At 37.5% G+C, this 18,589-nt stretch overlaps 1 protein-coding gene across 1 annotated transcript in view; it reads right to left on the reverse strand.

Moving 5' to 3' along the window:
* The window catches only part of SGIP1 (SH3GL interacting endocytic adaptor 1), a 156,065-nt gene that overhangs the window by 11,871 nt on the left and 125,605 nt on the right, over positions 1–18,589 (reverse strand). Inside the window, exons 19-21 of the mRNA XM_068961192.1 lie at positions 17,429–17,540; positions 7,612–7,767; positions 2,235–2,367 (exon numbers count right to left, since the gene is read on the reverse strand). Coding sequence (XP_068817293.1) covers positions 2,235–2,367; positions 7,612–7,767; positions 17,429–17,540 — 401 coding nt within the window. The remainder of the gene's footprint in view (positions 1–2,234; positions 2,368–7,611; positions 7,768–17,428; positions 17,541–18,589) is intronic.

Below are 18,589 nucleotides of genomic sequence, written 5' to 3' on the forward strand. Positions count from 1 at the left end.
AGTATTTTATTCTTTTTGTTACAACGGTGAATGGAATTGTTTCCTTAATTTCTCTTTCTGTTTTCTCACCATTAGTGTATAAGAATGCAAGGAATTTTTGTGCGTTAATTTTATATCCTGCAACTTTCCTATGTTCATTGATTAGCTCTAGTAATTTTCTGCTGGTGTCTTTAGGGTTTTCTGTGTAGAGGATCATGTCATCTGCTAACAGTGAGAGTTTTACTTCTTTTCCAATCTGGATTTCTTTCATTTATTTTTCTTCTCTGATTGCTGTGGCTAAAATTTCCAAAACTATGTTGAATAGTAGTGGTGAGAACAGGTACCCTTGTTTTGTTCCTGACTTTAGGGGAAATGCTTTCAATTTTTCACCATTGAGGGTAATGTTTACTGTAGGTTTATCATATATGTCTTTTATTATGTTGAGGTATGTTCCTTCTATGCCTGCCTTCCAGAGAGTTTTTATCCTAAATGGATGCTGAATTTTGTCAAAGGCTTTCTCTGCATCTATTGAGATATTCATGTGGTCTTTATCTTTCAATTTGTTAATGTTAACCTTAAATTATTTCTTAAGATAAGTTTCATTAGAATTTATTTTGTGGGACTATCATCTTATTTTTAAAAATCCAACTTAACTTACATTTAGTTGTTTAAAATAACAGATTTTAGTACAGTAATGTTCTTAACAAAATTTTGTTTAGAAACTGTTGTGTCTGATTCTTTGTGACCCCAGTGGATTGTAGCCTACCAGGCTCCTCTGCCCATGGAATTTTCCAGGCAAGAATACTGGAGTGGGTAGACATTTCCTTCTCCAGGGGAGCTTTCTGAATCAAGGATTGAACCCATGTCTCATGCACTGCAGGCAGATACTTTACCACTCTGCCACCTAGGAAGCCCCCTTAACAAAATTACGGTAAACTATTTTGTCAATATTTGGAATCTTAATTGACATAGTTTTCTGCAAATTCATTTTTGTGGCATGTTTCCCTAAATTTGAATAATTTTTTTTTTACTTTTAAGTTTCAAATAATGTATGAATATTCTAAATAGCCTCTACACAGCCTTTTATGATCTCTATATTCTTATAGATTATAGCTTTAAGTAATATTTAAAGAAATGTTACTTTACTTTTATTTAATGTTAAGTATGCGAGAATTGTCAACTACAAATTGGCACTTGCCTTCTACCTCTACAAGGATTAAATCATGTGCCGCTGTAACTGCTGATTTTCAACAGCCCCTGAAAGAAGTTTAATGGTGGAAAGCAGAAATGAGGTACTTAGTGGTCTGGGGAAAACCAGCAGAACAGGTCTTCTGAAAGTTAGATATTTTTCAGAGCTGATTTTATGAGCCTAGTTCTCCTCATATCTAGCAAAGCACTAAAATCCTTCATGGTGATATTGAAGAAGGAATTCATAGGGCCTGGACTCCATCTTAGGCCTGTTCATGCTGATCATGCTCGGCCACCTTTCTAATGAACTCTGAACTCTGTGTTTAGTGCCTATGAAAACAACAACAGAAGGATAAGACCCCCTCCAGACAGGGGAACCTTGAAGATCATATCTAGGTTACTCATCGCCTGAGAGAAAACATACACTAATCACCCCTTCCTCCATACAGGCCATAAATTTTTCTGTATCAATCAGAGTGTAACCTCGGATTTATTGATTATTGGCTAATTGTTTGAGCACATGAGCACATAGCATGTGAATGATGGGGTTATTGGGATTGTATTTTCCTTGGTTTATGTAAGTCTCAAGGAATTTGGAGTGGTGGGTTCAGACACGTACACATGGGGTATAAAAGATTTTCACAAACGCTGGTGGGGGTCCTTGGCTAAGAGGAGACTCTGCCTTGGGCCCGCCGGTGTAATAAACTGCACTCCACTATCTGCACTGTCCTTCTGAGTGAGTTTGTTTCCCGGAATGCGTGGCTACAGCAATATCTGCTCCTCATGAGTAGCAGTAACCTTCATAAGACTAGCAGAAACCTGCCAAAAAATATGTGCTTAATTGTATGTACTTTCCCTTCACCAAAATCAAATATATACTGACTTCCCTCCTACTTCTTTGTTACAATTTCTCAGAGTTATCTGAAATGTTGCCTCCAAGGCTATAGTCCTAATTTTGCCCCAAATAAAACCTGACTCACAACTCTCACATTGTACATTTTTTTAAAGTTGACAAAATATACATTTGTAATATGAAAGAGGCACCCTGGCCATATAAACAGTCTTACCTGATATTTGAGCATGTCCACATTATAATACGTAGCCTGGGGTTTTTGTTCCGACACTTTCTTTAGGTGAGTCATCAAATTTGGCATGTTTACCCAGAATTCCTTGGCATTGGCATCATTTTGGGTATTATCGCTATTTAATTGGGAAGAAAAACTGATTGAGTAGCATCTTGTGAAAAACACAAAAGACAAAAAAAGCATCTTAGCAAATTATCATCTGATTTCTAGCTCAATCTTTGAGAATTTATACTGAGTATATTATTAACAATAGTAGAGTTGCCACTCTGAATGGTATTATGTTAATAAGTACCCATGAAAGTGAAAGTGAAAGTGTTAGTCACTCAGTTGTGTGTGACTCTTTGCAACCCATGGACTGTAGCTCACCAGGCTCCTCAGGAATTCTCCAGGCAAGAATACTGGAGTGGGTTGCCATTTCCTTCTCCAGGGATTCCAGGGGTCAAACCCAGGTCTCCTGCATGCAGGTGGATTCTTTACCATCTAAGCTACCAGGGAAGCCCATAAATACCCACAGTGAGGCATTGTATTGCTGTAAATCCAATGAGTACCCAGTGATATTAACCAATCATAATGATAACTGGTTGCTTCAAAGAGTGAATTATTTATTAACTCAAATTTAAGAGCTATAATACATCACCACTATTTCCTCTAAATTAGTCAGTTAATGCAGTCAAGGAGTCATATACATTGATTTTCTTTTGAATTTACTTCAACAGTAGGTTCTCAGAAATTACTGATTTAAATATTTGGCTCTAAGTAAACATGTTCTTTGTCTCCAACTGAGGAGAAAAGTGTGTTACTAAAATTATCATGCTCCATTTTTAATATTCACAGTAGTTCATCTAAGAGTGTCTAAATCATACAAAGTCACCTCACTTACAAAATGATCCTGGAATTTAAGTGATAATAACCATGGCAGTTACACTAGAGAGTGCAGTCTTGGTGAATTAAACGAGTTTTGAATCCCTAGGGGAGTTGATAGCTTCCCCTGATGTTTCTTGAAAATGCTTGCCTCAATGGCAAAAGAATCAGGCAAGACTGTGAAAAGCATTTGCTCACTTCCTGCATAATGAGGAAATTGAGGGCCCACGTGTCTAAGTAACTTACTGACATTTCACTTTCAGAATATCCTGTAGAATAAGATAACAGTAGCTAGAATTTTTTGAGTATCTATTATGTGCTAGGCACTCTGTTATCTATGCTATAAACTATTTCACTAATATCTACCATGCAAAGAAAGAAGGATCTTCTTTTCTAAAGACAAGTGGATGTTATAGAAAGAGAAAATTAGAGGGAAAAAGAGTCGCTCAGACTCTTTGCAATCCCATGAACTATAGTCTACCAGGCTTCTCTGTCCATGGTAATTTCCAGGCAAGAGTACTGGAGTGGGTTGCCATTTCCTTCTCCAGGGGACCCAGGAATCAAACCCAGGTCTCCTGCATTGCAGGCAGACGCTTTACCCTCTGAGCCACTAGGGAGAAGGGTGTGATAAAGATGAATTGTCAATTTCTACAATTCAGCCTCCAGAAGCCAAATATAATCAAGCCTTAAAAATGATCCTGGTCCAGAGTGGTTGTAGGGCCCAAGTATCAGCAAGACCCTATGGTTCTGTTGTGCCTGATACAGGTTGTTGAGGACAAAGCAAAGTCCTATTACTCTGGACAGGTAAAAAGTGGATGGAAAAGACTCTTGGCCCCTTGTCTTTGCCCCTGGCCAAGTCAAGCTAAGGATGCTAATAAAGGCTGTATAAACTGTTATTATCTAAAACATCCAAGTTATCCAGAGCTTCTCGAGGAATAGCTATACAAGGAGGCAGGAGACGAGAATAATAGAAGCTCACCAAAATTAAGTAATTTACTTAAGGTTGAATTGCTAAATAAGTAACAGGGTCAGGAATACAGCCCAGGTCAGTCTTACTGCACTATACCAAAACAGATATGGAATTAATATCCAGCAACATTTTATTTTATTAATGTTAATAAGCTATGGTTTTTCCAGTAGTCATGTACAGATTTGAGAGTTGAACCTAACAGAAGGCTGAGCACTGAAAAATTGATGCTTTTGATCTGTGGTGCTGGAGAAGATTCTTGAGAGCCTGGTGGGCAGCAGAGATCTAACAGTCAATCCTAAAGGAAATCAACCCTGAATATTCATTGGAAGGACTGATGCTAAAGCTGAAGCTCCAACACTCTGGCCACCTAATGTGAAGAGCCAAGTCACTGGAAAAGACCCTAATGCTGAGAAAGATTGAGGGCAAGAGAAGAAGGGGGTTTCAGAGGATGAAATGGTTGGATGGCATCACTGACTCAATGGACATGAGTTTGAGCAAACCCTGGGAGATAGTGAAGGACCGGGAAGCCTGGTGTGCTGCAGGCCACAGGATTGCAGAGTCGGACACAACTTAGTGACTGAACAACAACAACATTTTATTAAGTTGTGCTAAGCAAATCAGAATAACTGAAAAATCTCAATTATATATTTAACAACACAATAAGCTGAGTCATATGTCTATGATAATTCCTCAGGAAAACTTGCTTTAATAAATACTTAAGAAAGATTTGGCAATCCAAAGCTTATACAACGATGCAATTCTTGAATGCTCAAGAAGACTTGAGAATTCTTTAGATTCATAATTGGTTTAATGATTGTTCCTAAACATCCTTGATAAACAAACCCTTTCATAAGGGAGAAGTAGAAGTAAATTTCAGTTTGGTCCCTCTCATAGGGATTGCAGACCCAAATGTCTCCAGGGACGAAGCTGGTAGCATAAATGTCTTTCAGTAAAGATAATAGAGAGGATTAAGATGACAGATGAAAGGAGTCTTGAGCTGTGTTTGAGAATAATGCTGGGTCCCATTGCCTTTTAAAAAGTAGGTGTGGTAGTAGTGGTGGTGGAGCTTCATTGTATAACAAACACCAAACAGGTTGTAGGACTAATGGGTCACCAGTCATAGCCCTGGGCTTCCCCAGTGATTCAGCTGTTAAGAGTCTGCCTGCAATGCAGGAGATGCAGGAAATACAGGTTTGATCCCTGGGTGTGGAAGATTCCCTGGAGGAGGAAATGGCAACCCAATCCCGTATTCTTGCCTGGAGAATCCCATGGACAGAGGAGTCTGATTGTAGGAGACTACAATCTGTGGGGTCTCAAAGAGTGGAACATGACTGAGCACACACGCAGGCAATCCCAGCCCTAACACAACCATCAAATACATTTAATAAAGTCCAAATTAATGAGAGCTTTTGTTGTGTTTAGAAAACAATTTAAGGGTCTATATAATGTTTTGTCAAACAGGAATATTCTCAGGCTGATATTTAATTCAATTCATAAGACTGAAGTATTAATATAAATATAAAACTCTGATATATATATGTATATATATAATTATATATGTATATATATATATCTATATCTATATATGCCTAAGAACTTGGTAACATATCTGTCTAAAAATGCAGCAAAAACTATGACGATCCCACCAGTGATATTTACAAACAAACTGGTAAAACAGTGGCACACAATTCCTAATTGCAGATGGAGGAACCTAGAAAAATAAAATTAACTGGCTCAACGTGCACATCAAAAGCACCGAGGAAAACTGAAATAAAAAGTTGTTCATTTCCAATCTTGGCCATTTCATGTTTATCTTTCACTTCATAGGTGAGCATTTCATTTATATTTTTAAGCCTGGAATCAGGTTTACCAGTTAAACCATCGTAAAGACTAACGAGAAGGGGGTGATTTTAGTCATCATCTGAAAGACCTGTGACTGTCTTTTCATCACTGGAGTGAAAAAGTCTCATGCAGTCAAGAAAGAGAGTGACTGTATTGGCCCTCAAATTCCAAATGACCTTTAGCTATTTCTTCATAAATATCCAGCTTGATAAATCTCTTTAAATTATAGTTGAATTGTTCATTCATTCAACAAGTACTATTCAAGTCCTTATTGGGCACAGTGGAAGGTACTGAGGATATGGTGGTGATCCAACAGATGTGTTCTATTCCCTCATGTGTTTTATGGTCCAGTACGGAAGGTGGATGAATGAAGAAAGCAAGCAGATTTATAATTACTGGTTTTAGTAAGTGTGACAATGGAAAGAATAGGAATCTTGAGAGAGAATAACAAGGTTACATGATTTAGTTTGGGAGTAGGGAGGAGAGTGGGATGGTCAGGCAAGGCTGAGTGGAGCTGAGATCTGAAGGATGAGTAGGAGTCTGGTAGAGAAGAGTGGAAATCTTATTGAAGGCAGAGTAAACAAGTGTACAAAAAAGTCTGGTGGAAATCCTATTGAAGGCAGAGTAATCAAGTGTACAAAACTTTGATGTGGGAAAGGACTCAGCCATTCCCAAGATGGGCAGGTATGGCTGCAGCTACAAGGATTCCGAAGAGGATGGTGGGAGATAAGGATAGACAGACAGGCAAGAGTGGATGAATCGGGACCTTGAAGGCAATGTAATGTGAGGCCTCCAGAAGGTTATAAGGGAGGACAACCTGATTTACATCCAAAGAGCTGGCTATTGTGTATAGGAGTGTGGCAAGATTGGAGGCAGAGAGGGGAAGAGGCAAGCACTGGCTGTTGTCCAGGGAAATGATGGTTATCATTTGGATAGAAGCCATGATAAAGGGAAAATGTGGCTATTTTAGAGATAGAATTTTAGATGAAATATCAGGACTTGTTGATGGAAAAACTACCAAGAATGTTTCTTTTTGTCTCATCCATTACCAATAATAAACATGTATAGTGGATCATTTTTAATAGTATGTATGTGTGTATGTGTTGTGTGAACGTGGATATGCACATATATGACAAAACATCATGTTTGTATTTAATAAGAATGTGAAATGTATTTATATAAACAAATTTAGAAAAGTTTCTTTGATGCCACACAGGTAACGTTCCATCAAAATAATTACCATTACAGTGTAATGAAATTACATGTCTCACAAAGAGATTTTTAAGCTTATATGAAGAGTAGCTTACAGTTCAGATATCATTTGATTTTTAAAAGATGCCAATACAATAAATGGATTTTATTCCTTTTATTATGCTCATTTCCCATCATCCTCATCCATTGTCTACCAGTGATAAGCAAAATAGACAATGAATAAATTTTATTATTCTAAATGTCTCTTTAGCCACTTGAGATAGTTGGCCATTAAAAAAATATATATGTATACATAAACATATATGTATACATATATAATAGATATATACAGAGCTTTGGGATTCAATCTATAAATATATCTGAGTAACAATAATTTCTCTACAGTGTTTCCCTTTTGCTAAGGTACATCTCTCATCTAAGAATAACATGATAAGACACCTACATCTTTAAAAAATTTGTGGAAAATATATTTACCAGCAGAGAAGTTGGGGATTTGGCAGGACGTGTTCTAACCTGCTGAAATTTATCACCCGAAAAGTCAGAGCAGCTGGCGATGGATTGTTGGCAAAGTGTCTGGTGATCCCGGCAGGAAAAGACAACACCATTTCTCCAGTAATCTTCACGATACATCTGGCATGTCACAACACGTGAGAGGAAAGAGAGGAAACCCAGGTCAACATGCTGTGAATCAAAGCAGTTGTGAAAAGCAAAGATTTCTGTAATACTGTGACATAGCAGAAGAGAGAAAAAGTAAGCTCTTACAATTCACTCTGAATTACTAACTCATTTCTAAGACTCGAGGACTCAAAGTTTTGTATTAATACTTCCTCCAAAAGGTGGCTATTTTTTGAAGGTGTTTTTGCATTGTTAGAATAAAACAGCTTTTCTTTTCCTGTAGAAAAGTCTTTATGTTCACCTCACAAATAGAATAATTTATCCTGATGGTTCTCTCTCTGTTTGATTTCTGAATTGTTGGCAGTATATTTGAAGATATTAAACTACACAGTGTTGTCACGCTATTCATTGGGATTTATTTTAGCTCTCTAAGTAACATGATTGATGCCTTCATTATGTTCTTTTATGGACTCATGGGGTAAACTTTTTGCTTCCCACTTAATTAGATCTTCATTCTGTTAACTTGTCTATTTGGTTGAAACTATAAAATCAGTCACATACATAAGTTAATACAGCTGGATGATAATTTGGAAGGAAGAATAATCCTTTTTTTTTTTAAAAAAAGCTTTATTTAGCATCACTAATTATTAGAGAAATGCAAACCAAAACTACAATGAGATATCACATCACACTGATGAGAATGGACATCATCAAAAAATCTACGAACAATAAAGCTTGAAGAGGGTGTGCAGAAAAGGGAACCCTTCTACACTGCTGGGAATCTAAATTGGTACGACCATTATGGAGAACAGTATGGAGGTTCCTTAAAAAACTAAATATAGAACTACCGTCTGATCCAGCAATCCCACTTCTGGGCTTATATTGGGATAAAACCATAATTCGAAAAATACATGTACCCCAATGTTCACTGCAGCACTGTTTACGATAGCCACGACAGGGAAGCAGCCTGAATGTCCATCAACACAGAAGTGAATAAAGATGTGGTGCTCATCTAACAGAATGGGATATCACTCAGCCATAAAAAAGGAATAAAATAATGTCATTTGCAGCAACATGGGATGGACCTAGAGATTTTCATTCTAAGTCAGACAGAGAAAGGTAAATATCACATATCGCTTATAGATGGAATCTAAAAAAAATATGACAAATGAACTTACTTATAGAACAGAAATAAAGTCACAGATGTAGAAAACAAACTTATGGTTACCATGGGGTATGCCAGGGAGGGATAAATTGGGAGGTTGTGATTGACATATACACACAAATCCATGTAAGATAGATAACTAACAAGGACCCACTGTACAGCACAGGGAACTCTACTCTGTAATGATCATATGGGAACAGAATCTGAAAAAGAGTAGGTGTGTGTACAGGCATAACTGATTCACTTTGCTGTATACCTGAAACTAACACGACACTGTAAATTAACTGTTGGCTAATAAAAATTAAAAAAATTAAAAGGGCCTTATTGAAATATAATTGATATACAACTGGCACTTATTTATAGTGTAAAATTCCATAATTTTTGACATAACGTACATCTGTGAAACAATCACACAATCAAGATAGTCAAGATCTCCAACGTCCCTAAAAGTTTCATCTTGTGTTTTTGGTTTTCTCTCCTGTACTTTTCCATCCTTTCCTCCTTATCTCTTGGCAATCGCTAATATATTTTCTGACAGTACACATTAGTTTGGACTGTCTAAAATTTTTATATAAACAGAATCAAAAGGTGTATGATTTTTTTGATCTGGCTTTTTCCACTCGGCATAATTATCTTGAGATTCACTCACATAGTGTGGCAATCAATAGTTCATGTCTTTTTATTGCTGGGTAGAATATGGATATACCACAGGCAATTAAAAAAAAATTCCTTTATTGAATAACATTTGAATTCTTTCCATTTTTTTTGCCTATTACAAATAAATCTGTGATGAATATGTGTGTACAAGTCTGTCTATGGGCACATGCTCTTATTTCTCTCGGATAAATAATGAGTGAAATGATTGGATCACATGGTAGGTGTAACTTTAACTTTTTAAGAAACTGCCAAACTGTTTTCTGGAGTGGAAAGCATAGCTGAGTATGAGAGTTTTAATTCCTTCACATCCTCACCAACACCTGGTAGTCTGTCTTTTTAATTTCAGTCATTCTAATAGGTGAGTAATGGTATCTCGTTGTTTTAATCTGCATTTCCCTAATGGCTAAGGATGTTAGCATCTTTTCATGTGTTTCTTTGTGATTTATCTACTTGGATGCAGTGTCTGCTCAAACTTTCTGCCAAGTTTATAAACTGAGTTTTCTGTTCTTTTACTGAATTTTGAGAGTTTTTTGTACATTCTAGATACAAATATTTTTAACAGATATATGCTTTGCAAAGATTTTTTCCCAGTCTGGCTTGTTTTTCTTTCTCTTTAGAGTATTAATAACTTTGAAGAAGGTTTTTTTTTTTTTTTCAAAGAGCAGATGTTTTTAATTCATCAACTTATTCTTTTATGGGTTTTAGTTAATCAGTTTATTCTTTTGGAGTCTTATCTAGGAAATCATAGATAAACCTGAAAGTCACAAAAATTTCACCTATTTTATTCTAGAAATTTTTTATTTTTAGTTTTACATTAAGTGTTGTGATCCATTTTTAGCTAATTTTTGCATATTTTCTGTGAGGTATATGTCCGGGTTTATTTTTTAGTTGTGTGGATGAGTATATCTAATCATCCTACTACTATCTGTAGAATTTATCCACTTGGCAATTTTGTTAAAATTCAGTTGTCCACATATCTGTGGGTCTATTTCTAAATTCTCTGTTCTGTTCCATTGATCTATTCTGTCCATCTTTATACTAAAATCACAACCAATATGTCTTGATACTGTAGCTTTTAAATTGTTCTGAAATCAAGTAACATTATTCTACCAACTTTGTTCTTTCTCAAAAATGTTTTGCCTATTTTAGGTCCTTTGTATTTCCACATGAAATTTAGGATCTCTGTGTCAATTTCTAAATAAAGCTAATGGAGTTCCAATTCACCCTCTACTACCTGCTTTTAGAGAATTAGTATCAGGCCCGTAAGGTATGTATTTTTTCTTGGCCAACAGGCACTATGTTATATTTTGTCAGTAGAGGGCACTAGAGAGACACTGCAAAACAAAGCTTTTTTTTTTTCTCTTCCTCGTTGCAGTGTGCTTGCTAGGCAGGCTTCTCGCAGTGCTCATGGCTTATCTAGAGTCAGGCTCCTGCAGTGCAGGAGGGACGTGGTGCCCCAGGGTGTGGGTACTGCCACCCCAGTGACACTGGCAGATTCTATAGCGTCTGGCTCCTGAGGTGCCTGTGGCTGGGTCCGCGGCTCCAGACTCCATATGCGTCCTTTCTCCACTGCCAGCTTCTCCCGAGCCCGGAGCCCTTAGCTTCCTCGGGCGCCCTCCTCAGCCAGTTTTGCAGCGTAGCGTGCCTCAGTGAGACTTCTCCCACGAACAGCTGTGAGGCTGGTGGGCTCTCTCTATATTCATGGCCTGGATACTTCCCAGGAAGTCAGTCGGGGCAATCATAGGGCACACCTCACCTCTCAGGCGTGACTGTCCTTTCCCTGAGGTCCCATGTCTTGCAAATTATTGTTTCATATATTTTGTCCATTTTGAAGTGTTTTCAGGTAGAAGGGTCAATTGGTTACTCCATCTTGACCAGAAGCAGAAACCTACAAATGATTATTCTTCTTTGGGAAATAATAAATATTTATAATGAGTGAACTTCTTTACGACTTTCGGATACATCTGGATGACTGACCCTTGCACTGTTCCCTAGTGTACTTTCTAGGGAAATTGAGCTTGGTCAAGGAAAGGCTGGCTTACACTTGAATACAGGAAACTCTATTCGCCCTATACTCACCTTGTATGCTGTGTGACTGTGACTGATGAGATACAAATGGCTCAGGTGAGATGGCCCTTGGTACACATTCCAAATAGCTATGTGAAGAACTGCTATAGCCTTGTATGTGCAAAGTTGGGTTTGGGTTAGAGGTGGAGGGGCAGGTAAGCTTCCTAAAGTTACCCTTTTCCCTCTCAGGTATTATCATCTCTAACTGTGAACTGCTCTGAATGAGAAATTTGGTGTCTGGAAGTTTGCCCCTCCATCTCTCCCTGAGAATATGGCTGATCTCCCAGTTTGGTGTCAACTCAGCTGTCTTCCTTCTCTATGTGTTAGATTCATGAGCCTTGCTTGATTTACTGGTGATGAATTGGTACTAAGCCTGGAATTTCCCTTAAGCTGAGTCTACCCAACATTTTCCAACATATGAGACATGAAAAGTTTTATTTGACAACTCTAGAAGAAGACAACAGCTAGCCAGAGCACTTTAAAAATTAGACTGTAGCATCTACCATCACTGAGTATATTGTTAGCAGCAGTGGCGCGAATGTTTTTTATTTGGTAAGGACTCTGCTCAGTTTTTTTCCAGGTTCTGCAAATGAGCTCTACATGGTGTCATGGTAGAGGATAAAGTTCGTTTTTTGAAAGCAAGTCATCAAGAGGAGGGGGTGGTATTTATTAATTCAATAAACATTTATTGACTCATATGTAAGTTGTTTGTTTGAGTGGGAAGGCAATTAAAAAATGAGCAAAACAGCCTCTGTCTTCAAAGGGCTTACAATGTTGGGTGGATGATGAGAGAAGTTGTCAGTATAAGCCAATATATTGGTCACCTACGCTCCTGACCTACATTTTATTTCTGCACTTTATCTCAGTTGTCAGAGTCAGATCTTTGATGATTTATTAATCCATTCAATGTGTAAATCATCTGAAATTTTCTATACATAATTAATATTTTCAACCTATACTCACTCATTAAAGGAAATTCTTTGTTCAACAGTAATGACTGTCCTCATCAGTGAGTGATGTGGGTATATTTCATGTGAGTTTAAATCATGGAAATCTGAAATACTGCAATATGGAAATATTAACACATGTACTTTATGAAGTAAACGTGAAATCATATGAATCCCCACAAATTTGTCTAGAATGACAAAATTTCAAGGTCAACTGGTCAAGTGGCTCATGAATTGGATTGTCCCTTTTGCCACAGGCAGCATTGTGATAGCTGGTCAACAGAAATGCTGGCCTATTTTGGTCAGGAAACGTGTGGACTTAATTTATGTGAGGTCGTCAGAAATGTATCCCTTACATAAAATGTCTCTTCTACTGCTTTGATAACTAAACCCATGGATTTCTTTTCAAGCATAAACTTCTGTTCATAGGCTACTTCCCTTCCTTTATTTATCATCCCTTTTCACTGACTTTGGCACTAGGCAAAAACTCCTTTTCATATTTCAAGATTCAGTTCAAAGACAGATCTTTCCAAAGCCTTCCTTAATATCCTTTCCATTCAGCCCTCTTTAGATTTTCCTTTCTTTAGGTTCCTTGGACAAATGGACAGATTAAAAAAAAAAAAACTATTTTGTAGTTTCTTGCACATTATTTTATCTACTACTGTGAAGGCAACTTCTGTGTCTTAGGTTCTAGGAAGGCAAAGGTGCAAAACATAGAACCCAGTGCAGAGTAGGAACTCAATAAAATGTTTTAAAAATAAGTTCATACATTTCCTAATTAAATATCAACTGCCTAACCAATGAACCACACATTATATAATGCATATACAGAATGGGCAGTGAGAAACAGGACAAACATGACCTTGAGCAAACTTCCCATTTAAGCAAGGAGACAGACACTTGAATAAAAATATGGTGATAAGAGAAGGATAGAATACAACTGAGAAAACAAAGGTTTTCCTGGGATTAGAGAATTAGTTCCTAGCACCACTAAGAGTCAGACACACTGAGCGACTTCACTTTCACTTTTCACTTTCATGCATTGGAGAAGGAAATGGCAACCCACTCCAGTGTTGCCTGGAGAATCCCAGGGACGGGGGAGCCTGGTGGGCTGCTCTCTATGGGGTCGCACAGACATGACTGAAGCAACTTAGCAGCAGCAGCAGCAACTAGGGTTGTTCAAATAGGAGCTAATAACAGGTGGTGTGTTTCCCCCAGGTGGCAGCAAAGTCAAGGAATTCTCTGCTTATGAGCTACTGAGAAAGTTTCAGATATACCTGTTACAAGGTGTTCTGAATACTCAGAAAGAGCGTAAACCATATTTGAATGGATTATATGTCACAATATAAAATAAAGTAGTATATGTCTCATTTCAATGTGTGGTCTGAAAACAAGTGGGAACATGTTTGATACAGGATATGAGAGAACCGCAGGCAAAGCAAACCCACATGCTTTTTCTGTATCATTTCTCCATGTGGTGCCGTGTTTGGCTTTAATCTCTACCCCACCTCACTCCATGATCAAACTTATCACTAGAGTTGTTTCCTTCAAAGTGAATGACGAAGCAACAGCAATTAGAATGATTCACTTCTAATTTCATCGCAGGAGGTGAAATTAAATTTAGAAGCATGTCACTTCATAATCTGTTCATAAGTTTCAGATCTCATAATTTCAGTGAAATATACTAGATCTCCCGTGTACCAACATATAGTATATGCTGCAACTACTTTATAACAATATAATTGAAAAAAGACTCAATATATGCAGTTATCCTTAAAAGACTCACGTAATTTGGGAGGGGATAAGAAAAGCACTAAAATTCCTTTGGTTCAAGTGCCACATCATTGAAATGCCAAGGTCATGGATACCAGGCTCACAGGTACAGACCTCAGTTGTCATAGCGTGCCGGGGAAACTGAAACAAGATGAAGAACCCAGATTGTATAGGGACAGTTCCACAAGCGACTGGTAGGCTGCTACACCACTTTTGGGGTTTAAAAAAAGATTATTATTAAGGACTTCTTAACCCCATTGTCCCATAGCTATTCTCCTCCTATAATGGACTTTGCATTATATTTCTGTGCAAGTCTTATTTTCCATATCAACTGTCTTCACTGCCAATATGCCACTGTCTAGTACATTGGTGGCCACATAGCAGACATTCTGTAAATGTTAAGTGAGCAATTTGACTCAATTTGTTCAGCAGCTATGCGTTGGGTACTCCTTGCCAGGTCCTGTTTTAAGTACTGAGGATACAACAATGAACAAAATACTCAAGGTCCCAGTTCTCATGAAGCTTACACTCTAGTGGGAGAAGGGACAGGCAGTGAAACTGAAAACATGGAACACATTGATAAAGTGTTTATTAATGAGAAAACAACTGAAATGTTAACTATCGAGAAAGAGACAGTGAGGTAGGGAGAAAGGAAGTGTTGACCGCAGAGAGGGCTGGAGAGTTTCTGCTTTACACAGATGGACAAGGATGGCCTCTGATGTGCCTGCTGCAGAATCCTGAAGGAAGGGAGGGTGCAAGTCACTCAGATGCCTGGGAGAAGATCTCGCTAATGTGGAAGGAGCAGACTCAAAGACCTTGAGAGGCAGATGGGATTGGGCTGATGAAAGACAAACAGCCAGGAAGGCAGAGTAGCTAGAGGGGCGTGAACAAGCAGGAGAGTGACAGAGACAAGACCAGAGAGGTGGCAACCGGTATGGGTCACGAAGGACAAAGCTTATACATCATTATGAAGCATTTGGTTTTTACTCTGAACAAATTAGGAAGATTTTGAGCCAAGGGGTGACATGATATATTGAGAACAGATTTTAGGGGGCAGAAGTATCCTTACTACAAATTAGATCTCTCTGAATAAATGAATGAATTAAAGCCAATTACTAAGTGTACGAAAAAGAATTCATTCTTCTCTGATTCCCAGTGTTTTTCACTCCATTATAGATATCTCTCCACAATTTTTACTAGTTATTTTTTGGGGGGATGTGTTTCTACCTGTAATTTAAGGCACCCTGAGTTTTCTAAGGTATAGATTAGTCAGTAATAAGCAGTCCTTGGAACTGGTCATACAGAAAATAATCTAAATTCTTCATTCAAAGAAGAAGTCCACAGAACAAACACATATTTACGTATATAAAGTATGTATACTAAGCTCATGATGCTTACTTTTCTCTAACAATTCAAATGCATACTCTATGATGAACTTTTAATTTCTATTGATGTGTGGCTGTGGCAAGTGATCTTCCTGCTTTGAAGATGAAAAAGAAAAGGCATGGAAGAAACCAGAATGCTATAGACTGAATGTTTGTGATGTCCAAAATTTATACATTTAGACTTAATCCCCAGTGTGATGATATTTGGGTGGGGCTGTTGGGAGGTGATTAGGTCATAATGGTAGGGCCCTCATGAATGAGACTGGTGCCTTTATAAGAGACCCACAAAGTTCCTTAGCCTTTTCCACTCTATAAGATTCCTATGAACCAGGAAGCAGGCTCTCATCAGATACTGAATCTGCCAGGGCCTTGATTTGGGACTTTTCAGCCTCCAGAACTTTGAAAAATAAATTTCTGTAATTTATAAACCACCTAATCTGTTATAGCAACCCAAATGAACTAAGACACCAGAATCCACAGTGGTTACTTCTCTGCAAAACTCTGGGCCCAGAATAAAACCTGAGTGTTGATTCAAAGGATATTTAGGGAAGTTGATAGATCCCAGTGGCTAGATAGGAGTAGAGTTACTAATTATATTAGTTTTTCCAGCATAATACTGTTAGATTTAGACTAAAAAACACTACTGTTTCAGAAGTGTAAAGAGGATTAACAATTAGTCATAGAGATTCTCACTTAAAATATATAGAGAGATCTACGTCCTAACTATCCTTAACATCACTGTTTATAAATTTTTATAAAACAGTATAGTGCTCTATAGTATATGCACATTTAATTTTTTTCTGATCTTTTATTCCATGGATACCAAGGTTTTCTAAGCCCTAGTCCCTGCAAGTAAAAAAACAAAAAGCAATTCTTTCCCCTCTCAGGTTTGTCCTTTGTTTATCCTTCAAATTCAGACCTGGAATTGCATTAGTCACATCCTTCAAAATCAGTTTGACTTACGTGTTTAGTTTTCAATGTAGACTAACAATCACTAGACCTTTTTTGTTTTTTTTTTTTAATCTGACCTCTTTGTAAAATTAATGAATGCCATAGACCCTCTATGGACAAATTTGCATACAGACATACACATTAGATATGAAATATGATTTCAAGGGATCCACAGATTTCCTGAACCCCATCCAGGGGACTCCTTACAGAGAGGCAAAGTATCTAATTACATCACATGTGCATTCAGGTGAAGTCCATTGTCAAGATGTACTGATATAAGTGAAATGAGGCTCATGTAAATAGGGAATGGCACATTTTTATCTAAAATTTTTACTTTGCTGTGATTACAATTTTTTTGGCTAGTTTTTCCTTACTTAACAAGGGTTACATATTAATATAATATGTATGTACTAATCTATATGTTATGGAAAGGTAGTTTTATTCCAGGTTCTCATTGAAATGCTCCATTGTTTCAGTTTATAGGTGAGTGACTTTCAGCCAGGAAAGACTAAGACAATAAAGACATGATCTAGACATTTCCTTTTGTGAGATAATACATTTTCTCATTGTTGACAGAGTTGAGTTAGGGTTTCCTGTAACTTACAAAAAAGACTGAATCAGAGATTTCTGGGTAGTAAGATTAGAGTTGGAATGAAATAATTATATGTGGAGTGTTCCCTACTGAATAGCATAGAGTTTGGAGAATATAGTGGACTAAGCCCCAGGCTTACTTGCTTGGATCTGCTCCTTTGAAGTAGGCATTGACCGTTTCTGTAAATGCTGCTGCAACAGGGAGGGTGTCCTGGGCTCCCATGGTTAGGGGGCTGGGTCCCCTGGAAGAACCTGTACAAGATGAAAAATCTTCACTTAATATGGATTGGAGACAGCCTAGTATATGTGGAACTAAAACTTCATTAAGGGATTACAGGATGAAATCTAATTACTGAAACAAAGTAATGTGCTAAGAACCATAACTGTATATTCAACATAGAGCTCAAGTATTTAAAAGGAAATATTTGGCTGGTTTACAGACAAACACACTTGAAATTAATTCAATTAGGTATTCTACCACAGAAAAAAATCCAAGCATAAGAATAAAGTCATGGGATTTTTCAATGTTTACATAAATCATAAGGCAGTATTTGCATGACAGTTTGTACAGCAGGTAGTTAGTAGAGAAAATTATTAGCTTCCTGTTTGAGCATTCACATCATACAATTGCCTATAGACTCAAAAGTGTTGGCTTTACTTCATTTTAAAGAGGCAAACAGCCATGGGGCACCATGTTATACATTATCTTTTTCTGAGTTGTTTCCATTTCCAATTACCCTCAGATCAAGGAGACTCAAGTGTGCTTATCCCCAAATATATGTAAACCAAATGTTACACACCAATGCATCAATTCACATTATTAAAAATATCTACTATATACCAAGCACTGCACTGAATATCTGATAAGAATTACTGCATTCAAGCCCCACATCAGCCCAGTGGGAGATAGGCAATATATTCCCATTTTACAGAAAGAAAACTGAAGCTCAAAGAGTTAAGTGATTTGCCCTAATAACATAGTTAAGTGGGAAAACTAAAATTCAAATGTAGATTTGCCCTCCTATAAAGCTCATGCTTTCCCCCTATACTGTTTATAATATTCTTCGTTGTTTAGTCATTAAGTCGTGTCCTACTCTTCTGTGACCTCATGGACTGTAGCCTGCCAGGCTCCTCTGTCCATGGGGTTTCCCAGGCAAGCACACAGGAGTGGGTTGCCATTTCCTTCTCCAGGGGATTTCCCGGACCCTAGGATAGAACCCTTGTCTCCTGCTTGGCAGGTGAATTCTTTACTACTAGTCATCTGGGAAACTGTTTATAATATAAAATTTGTCTAAATGAAA

Source organism: Capricornis sumatraensis, chromosome 2 (genome assembly GCF_032405125.1).
Source record: "Capricornis sumatraensis isolate serow.1 chromosome 2, serow.2, whole genome shotgun sequence".
Taxonomy (NCBI): Eukaryota; Metazoa; Chordata; class Mammalia; order Artiodactyla; family Bovidae; genus Capricornis; species Capricornis sumatraensis.